This window comes from Triticum aestivum, chromosome 7D (genome assembly GCF_018294505.1).
Source record: "Triticum aestivum cultivar Chinese Spring chromosome 7D, IWGSC CS RefSeq v2.1, whole genome shotgun sequence".
In the NCBI taxonomy this organism is placed as follows: domain Eukaryota; kingdom Viridiplantae; phylum Streptophyta; class Magnoliopsida; order Poales; family Poaceae; genus Triticum; species Triticum aestivum.
In genome coordinates, this window is record NC_057814.1 from 75,245,005 (window position 1) to 75,254,402 (window position 9,398).

General features: G+C 42.3%; 1 protein-coding gene across 1 annotated transcript; it reads left to right on the top strand.

Moving 5' to 3' along the window:
• Positions 1-859: 859 nt before the first annotated feature.
• LOC123166731 (uncharacterized) lies at positions 860-2,303 on the top strand. Its single transcript, XM_044584520.1, has 3 exons — positions 860-1,033; positions 1,082-1,359; positions 1,979-2,303. Exons 1-3 carry the CDS (start codon positions 860-862, stop codon positions 2,301-2,303), a joined length of 777 nt encoding a protein of 258 aa, XP_044440455.1.
• The last annotated feature ends 7,095 nt before the right edge of the window (positions 2,304-9,398 follow it).

Consider the following 9,398-nt stretch of genomic DNA (forward strand, 5'->3'; position numbering starts at 1 on the left):
GCAACATAATATAATTGCATATTATTATCTTTTACGAAACAATTCATCATGGTAACATACGAAAGCCTTGTTCATATCGAGGCATTGTTTGGGAATCGAGGAAATTCTTACGAAATTTGAGAGATGATCATATGTAATAGTTCATTTTTTAGCAACAATGGAAATTTGACACAATCATGTGGATTAAATCTTTAAATTTAATGCAAATACTAGTCTCTGCCCATGACTTAACTTTCTTGCATCATACACCCATGCGATCATTCGCCGATCAACCATATGTATATTTGAATCGTAATGTTTGTGTTGTGCATTAAATTGATGTGCACGTAGACAAAATATCTAGTGGAGAAATATATATAGATTCTTCAAAACATCCTTTAGAAGATAGACAAGATCAAGACTCTGATGTCAGTGTTTGACCTTCTACACTGTCACATGGCAAGTCAAAATAGTGTGCGTAATATCGCGACTTATAGTAAGATACACTTTGATTATATAGCACCTAATGGATCATATATGTGACGTAGATATATATATTTTGGGCGAGGCATTACTATTACAATTGAAATATGCATTCATTGTCCATCAATACTATATTGACAGTTAATTAGATATGAAATTGCTAGTCTCGATATGTCATAAATCGGATATAATATTTCATCAGAAGATACATGTCACTAGCATTTAAAGTCTTTTAATCATGTTTGACCATCAGAACAAGATTTGCTATATGGTGATGCTATAAATATCGTACCCTCCTCATCAGCCTCTCCATACAAACACTCTTTCGGTATCATACCTCTCATAGTTTTATCCAACTCTCATAAGTTTTCCCCTAAAAAAGCCTCAAATTTCCTCCATGAATCAAAGAGTCAACCAGGAGTGGAACCCCTCTGAGGTAGAGGGGGCAAGATCAATCATTGATTATCTCAACAACTACTACAACAATAATGGCACCAGCCATGAGAAGAACAAGAAGCATGATATCGTGGCCAATCTCAAAGCATGGTTCCCTAGGAAGACCATGCAACAGGTAACAGACTTGTATGATGATCTTGTTACGGAGATGCATATGTTGCAGTTTCCAGAGAAGGAGTACAATGGTACCAATGGTGACCATGGTGTCATTTACACCATGGATGGCCTTGTGAATAAAAACTTTGGATTGCAAAAGGAGGTTGCCATGGAAGGAATGGGTATTTTGTTTGGTCGTCCATTAGAGAGTATGCGAACCATGGAGATACAAGAAGAGGTGCTAATGGTGGAGGAGAACAAGGTGGTGTTGGAGAACAAGATGTGCATCCCTCAACCAGTGCTTGCACCACGTGCCAAGGGGTTTTGGACCCCGGAGGAACACAGGTTATTCATGTTTCATCCTTCCGAATTACATGGGATTTAAAAAATTATTTCATTTTGATTATTCGCTTGGAGATGCCGGGTGTATTTTAATAGAAATCATACTATTAACTATTATGTGGGTTTTAATTATCATGAATCGGAGGTTTTTTTATTTTTACTATACTCATAATGCCCATATCACATTTACCAGAAACAATAGTACCAAGATGTATATATTTTGTTTGTGAACAACCGACTTTATTTCATTATTGTGCTTCCATTAATAAGTTAATACCACCCACGCTTATCCTTGCAACTAAAGATGGAGTAGTTAATTATATATTCATAGTAAAGAATGGAACAACTATTGCAAGTATTATCATGGTCTATTTATATCTATTATCAATATATGACCATGGTAGTTATGAAATTCCTTATTCATTTATAATCATCTATTATCACATATTATATTATAACATCATAAAAGATAAACAAAGATGTCCTTTACTAGCACAAGGGTTACTATTTCATTACAAGTTTTAATACTCCAACTATTGCATTTTTTCACCAGTATATTAATAATCAATATGTCCTTGAAAGAATTAACCTAACTAGTTCATCTTGAACATGGTTATTCTAGGCTCTTTCTCCATGGATTGAGTGCATGTGGTCGTGGAAAATGGAAGGACATATCAAAGTACTTCGTCACTAGTAGGACTCCAGCCCAGATTTCGAGCCATGCACAAAAGTACTTCATGAGGCTACAGAGCAAAGGGTCAGGAAGCCAACGCTATAGCATCAACGACGTGGAGCTCGATGATGCTGACCCATGGAAAATGGAAAGTAGCTTTAATTTCTGGCAAGCACTCGCCTTGCAATCTACAATTGGTGCTGATAACCAAAATCCAAGTTTTGATTTGCAAAATCCTTCGAATCCATTTGTCACCATGAACAATATAGTCTAGTTTGGAGTTGTCTTTCCTGAAGAAATGGAGTTAGTTGTAGTATATTGTGAGAATGATATGATGTTGTCGTCGTAGTAGGGGCTAGTGAACTTTGTTCCAACAGTATACAAGTATTACTTAGACTTCCTTCAAAGTATTGTATGGGATATCATGTATAAGATGCTATGATTTAAATTATATTTGCATATGTGTTTGGAGAGTCAATAATATGTGTTGTTACTATTTACTATGGTTGTTGTATAAACATTGCAACTGAAATTGATGTGGTATTGGTACGAACATACCATTTTTCTCTGGGTGGGTCCTACATATAAGGAGGTGTGATGTGACAACGCTAATAGGCCAGTCAAGAAGGTGAAAACTAGCCTCATTAGTGAAAACTGGTGTCAACCAAGCTCGGGATTGATTCTTGAACGGATTGACAAGTTGGATGTGTGCATTAACTAGTTTTGTAGTTCATGGTTGAGCAAAGAGGTAAGTTGTGTATTGAAAAGTGAACTAATCTCAATTGGAAACATTTATCTAAACTACATATACTGAATATACGTGTTCATTTTTTCTAAATAACAAATATAGTTGTTCCAACTTCATGGAGGCTTCAAGAAAAAAAATGAAGGCTAAAGAGAAGCTTTATTCTGGAGACGAAGCGGGCATTTTGCCTATTAAACTTTAGTACATGATTCAATTCTATTCGACCGTAGAGTGTAAACACAATAGAATCTTGGAATGCGGCTACAGAGGCCAGCTGGATCCGTAGAGCCAGCAAGAAGTATGCGCTTGAGAAGCAAGCCTTTGAAAGAAAACATTGTTTCGTGAAAAGTCGATCACTTCTTAATTTTTTATTTGTCTTTAGAGAAATTAGAAGATCAATCTAGGGTTGAAAAACAAACTCACGAACACCACAAATGGTTTTTTATTTGGATCTTCAGATAGAATGTAGGGTAGTGGCCGAATTTCCACTACTTCAGATACAAAATTCCTACACTCCACGATTTTTCCATGACTTCTGTAGAAACTAGGAATGATCAATTATTTTTTTCAAGATATCATCAAGCGTACACCATCAAAGATGGTAGGGTAGTTGGAATGGAAACCCGAAAAACAATGTATACAATGTATACAAAAGCAACACTATGTGTAGCCTATGATGTCAGCTTACACATAACTTTGCTGAAAAGCCTTTTTTCTTTTTTTTTACGCAATAGTCCTACAGTGTCTAAGACATCAAAATGCATGCACACCAGATGCCATGGGTTCTAGCATCACCACTGAACACATATGTAGCATTACCATGTCGGCCAAGGTCTTAACTTGAACAAACAGAAGAAGCCCCTCTGGTGTGTCCAAAACCACATACCGAAAACGATACCAACTAAAGATTGAAGAAACAGAAAGTCTTGCAGAAAACGTATAATAGAAATTTTTGCTTCCTCCGCCTTTATCGCTATTGAGAAGACAAAGTGGCGGACGAGATAAGCACCTAAACAATAGATTACATGATCTGGAGATCTTGATTTGTCGAAATCTAATTGTACGAACACCATGGCGGCACTAGAAGCAACATCACACCATACATACACAAATGGAGCCGAGAGAATCTTATTGTGTCCTGCCACAATTACAATGTGTCACACATTCCAACTAAGCAACAAGTTGAACGTGGACGGTGGTTTCGACGCCGAAGCTAGCACAGGAGGTGCACGGACGGAGGCAGGAATCTTACTAAAGGGGGCCAATGGGAAAGAGAAATATTGAGGGGGGGGGCAATGTTTTCAGGAAGAAGTTCACCATGGGGGGGAGGGGAGAGCCATGGCCCCAGCTCGCCCTCTCTGGCTCCATCCTTGGGGAGGAGCCAACATGATCCTCAGGGATGACAACGGCTCAATTGTGCTCTCCTCTTGCAAACATCTTCATAATTGCGACAGTCCTTTGGAAGTTGAACTTTTGGCATGCATAGAAGGAATTAGCCTTGCTCAGGAATGGTGTCTGAGCGCTCATCATTGAGACCGATTCTGAACTGGCGACCAACTATCATGAGATGAGAGCCAAATCGATCGGCCAATGCAGCGATTGTTAAGGAGATTAAACACCTACTCTAGAGGGATAATCAACATGTCATCTCCATGATCCGTCGATCGAGGAACTGTGTGGCGCATCTCCTCGCTCAGCTAGGGCTTCTTTTTTATAAAATAAAAGAAAAAGAAATGAAAGGTTTGTTCTCGCAAAAAAAAGTGAAACACCTAAGAATTGAACTACTAAGAAGTTAAGTAAAAAAATTGAGAGGTAAAGTTGAGTAATTAACACTGAAGAGATCAAAGTGAAACACTAAAAAGTGACACACCACCAGCAGGCGTTGTGTTGTCATTCAGCACAACACACGCAGCATTGCGAGCAGAGGACAACGCGCAGCGCAACTAAAACGCCGGGTGAATCTCATGGCAGACCAACACTTCCTTCCAAGCGCTAGCGAGCAACAGCAAACAGCAAATCCTCGCAGTCTCGCCGATCTGATGGTGGTTCGCTCGCCTCCTCGGTGCTGTCGCGTTGCCTCGCTCCCCTCGCGCCGGCCGGTCGTGGCAGCGTACGTGCGCTCGCTGGAACAATGCAACAAGGGAGCAGTGCCGTCGGCCGCTTCATGGCTGCAACGATGCGCTGGGGCAGCATGGAGGGAGAGGCTCGCTGATGAAGGGAAGGAGAGGTGTTGCCGACCACGGCCGCCGCCGCGGCGCATCTGTTCGGGGGAAACAATGGAACCCATGCGGGCCTGTGCGGGAGGAACACAGAGAGGCTCGGAAGTGTTGGCCAGGCCGAGGAAACAGCCCTCGGGCCCGTAGGCCGATAGTCTTTATTGGAATCTCTAAAAAAACTTATATTTAGGGACGAAGGAAGTAGATTTTTGTGAATATATTTTATGAATTCGTAATGCGAAGGCACCACGCTATTTGGGCACATATATTGTCCTTGCAACTACGTAGCTTGCACACGCGCTGACATACACAAGCACAAAATGATGATGATCAAGGTATGGTTTACTCATAAACAATATATGGTTAGTTTTTCTTTACAGCAGTGTTGTTAATTCCAAGATCCTCTGATGCACAATTTTACTAGCTCGTATCTCTAAAGAACCACTAGCATGAACTTGGATGGAGATGATTGATCTTTCTTGAGAGGAGTTCTCACAGAACAGACTCGCACGCTCAGCAAGATGTCGAGATCGCGAGATGGCACAGGCAGAAAGTATAAGATTAATTTATTGTTAAAAAACAAAGTCAACTTCTTTCTAGAAAAGGACGATATCCCTTGGTCTCTGCATCAATCATTGAAGACAAACACGACTAAGGCAATGAATAATTTTTCTTTCTTTCATTATGATGGAATGTAGGGGCAGCGGTCCAATTTCTACTCCGGGTATAAACTTTTCTTTTCGGACGAGGTACAAACTTCGTGCGTTCACTATTGTCATGTCTAAGGACATCTTCAGAGCGGACCCTCAATTCGCCCACAAATGTCTAGACCGAGTTGTCCGGGCGCGGTTTTCCATATAACGGCATCCAGCATCGGTCCATGGACCACTTTGCATGTTCTTTTTCTCGTAAACCGGAAGCAAACTAGGGGGCTTGGTGGGAGTCTGGACCTCCGTCACGTAGGACTCCGACACCGCCGGCTCACCCAAAACCACACCCGGACCCCGTGTCTCCATCCCTTTCCCATTTCTCTACATCCGCTTCACCCCTGGACGTCGTCACCATTGTACCAAGCCGCCCGCCCGCCAAGCCCTGGCATGACCTCTGTGACTCCACACCTTCAGCACGTAGCTTTGCCTACGCCATCGTTCCACACCTATCGTTCGTCCGTCACGCATGTACCATCCTCCCCTACAAATGTCGTCAGTGGGGGTCACCATTCCCCACAAGTGTGTGGTGAGATGCCCGTGCTAAATTTTCAATATTTTTTCTCCCTTTGAAGCAATGGATCAGACATGGAGTACATCGCGAGCACTATGTTGAGTCATCCGATGAATGTCCAACAAGGAGAATTATGCGGATGAAATGGCAATGATGCAAGCGGTCCTTGTAGACATGGGGCATGCAGAAGCTTGTTTGAGTGCATTTGGATAGGGCATTTGAAGTGCTCCAAGCCCATTTTGCTGTTGTTTGTGGACCTGCTAAACAATGGGATTTAGAGACCTGGTGGGAGCTGATGACATGTTGTGTGATCATGCACAACATGATTATGAAGGGTGAGGGTGAAGATGCTGCTGGGGATTTGGAATTTGAGAACATGGGTTATGCAACTTCAAAATTAGAATCCTGTCACATTTGATGAGTTTGTCCAAATGCGTCAACAGATTCGGCATCGACCAACTCATGAGTAGCTTAAGGAAGATCTGATTGAGCACCTATGGACGTTAAAGGACACAACTAGAACATATATGCGAGTTGAATTCATGTTTGAACTATTTTATATTTGACGCACTTGAATATTTTCAATCATCGAAGATTTGATATGTAATTATTTTGAGTATTGTGGATCGAGAAAAAAAACAGGGACATATGTTTAGGGGACAGTGTTGGATGGCTGGCTCCTCTATCCACATCCGTGGGGTAAATAGCGTGTCCATTTTTAGGGCTGGCGTTGAAGATATCCTAAAACCTCACCAAGCGCCCACCCTCGAGGATGGGATAATGATGACAACGTATATCCTGATGATCCTACATGTTGATTATGATGTTAGCTGATATCATAGTTTTTGCCATGGGTCCTAGCGAGGCCGCTAGCATCTCGCCCTGTGTCTTAACTTGAAACATGCATGAAAAGCACCTCTGACACGTCAGAAATTCAGATGAAGATGATGCCAACTTAAGATTGAAGACGCGTAAAGCCTTCGAGAGAAGGACATATCAGCATATACTCCCTCCCCTTCATTTCAATGGGCCCAACTCCAAAAACTCGTGTACCATTGTAGATTTTTTCTAGGGAAAATGGGATTCGAACCGACCATCTATAATCATGTAGTCCCTCCGATCCATATTAATTGTCGCTGACTCTATTATTTTTCATATTATTTGTTTCCCATTTGATAAGAAAATCAAAACTGAATTGAAGGTTGCACTTACCAATGGGTGCGGACCCTCGTACACTCATCACATGGCCAACCTAGCACATGTGCCTGAGTGTGCTGCATGGTAGGTAATTAAGGCGGTTTCTTTCCCTAAGCATAATGTGAGCAAATATAGCGAAATTGACAAAAATATGAGTTAGACCTTATATAAAACGAAGGGGTGAGGGGAGGAGTGCTTTCTCTGACTTTATGACCATTGAGAAGATAAAAATAGGCAGATGGGATAAACCACCTGAACAGTGGCACTTTGGTCGAAGAGATCCAGATATGTCGAAAATACTAACTCTACTAGCTCCGCAAGGACACTATGAAACACACCACAAATACTAAAATGAAGCCGAGAGGTTCTTATTGGTTGAGTCATTGCCCCACCGCCATAGCCACGTCATACTGAATAGAAAACTTGAAAGTCTACAACAAAAAAGACACCAAACATGTTGATCCATGATCTCTTCCTCCTACTGGGGCCAAAACGACCACTGAAGGCGACAAATACCAATCAAAGACTAGCTTCCTGGCAATGCCCTCGATAATCCCATGCGAGCGGTCTGGTTTATCGATTAACTAAGCAAAATACATCAAATTAAAGAAACATAAACAAATATCAAAACAATTCAAGAAACTAAAAGACACATCGACATTCGTGTAAGACATTGTCCATCTACCCCTGACCGTTTGCATCTCTACTTTCCTATGTTTGTTAAGGCAAAAGATCAACATGCACGTCTTGGATTTACATGGAATCTACATGAGTCACCGACTCATGAATTCTAAGATTGTTGGCGCTTTTTCCTTTGAATTGCAAGCCACCAAATCGGTTTCGTCGCTGGGGAGTTGAGGAAGATGAAAAAAAAACACCAATATTGAATCAAGATGGCAATGGGGCGTGTTACCTGATCCTCGGCGAGGATTTGTTCTATTAGGGGACATGTTTGGGCTATTTTGCTTCCTACGGGGTGTTGATGGTCCAAAATGTCCTCCCGTCAAGGTTGGCGGGTTCGAAGGTGTTGCACTGTCTCTCATATGCGGTCCTCTAATGCCCCGTAAAGATGGGCCACGATACACACAAAGCTCATCTACCCCAATGACCAAACAATAAATCCTCGTGAATCCACCTGCTCACACATAGTCACACATCGCATCCATATGTCGTCGCTGGCCACTACTTCCCCTTTTCCTTTCCCTCCCAAATATGATGCCTAGTCCTCTCAAGCTACGCTACTGGCCCTGCCATACTACCCGTTGCTTCCCTACACCACCCTCAACAAAGAGCTACCCAAGTCCCCGTCAATGATGTCATCATGTCGCCTCTCTATTTTTTCGCTTCTGATCTCAAGCCTTCAAGTGTATGCACGTGTATCGCTACCGGGGCGGGTCTCCCCACGGGGACCTAATACGCGTCAAGTGTCCAAGACGAGAAGAAAATGGCCCCAATGTTGGGATACGAGGTAGGTAAGGGGGGCACTTTTACTAAGGGGGATCGGGAAGCAAGAGTGATCCCCTGGTGGGGATGCCCTTAATTGTTGCCATCTAGAATAGTGACACAAGATCACTAGACACCATGGCAATCTTAGCTGCAGAACCAATGACATTATTGTTGCCAAGATAGTCCGAGACAACCCATAAACATCCATGGAATATCAATAGTTGAGTCCCACTTCGGTACAACCCCCTCCTAAAACATATAAAAGGGCAATATAGTATTTTTGCACCTCCCCTATACATGCATTAGATGCCCCAATACAACGCGCGTTCTGTTCGACTGATGTCGCACAGGGAGAGCCTCCCGACTGGGCCAGCCCATTATCCCATGAAAACTGTGAAAACAAACACCCATAAAAAAATGACAAGCACAAGGGTTCGAACCATGCACTACTTCCCCTTTTCCTTTCCCTCCCAAAGTATGATGCCTAGTCCTCTCAAGCTACGCTACTGGCCCTGCCATACTACCCGTTGCTTCCCTACACCAC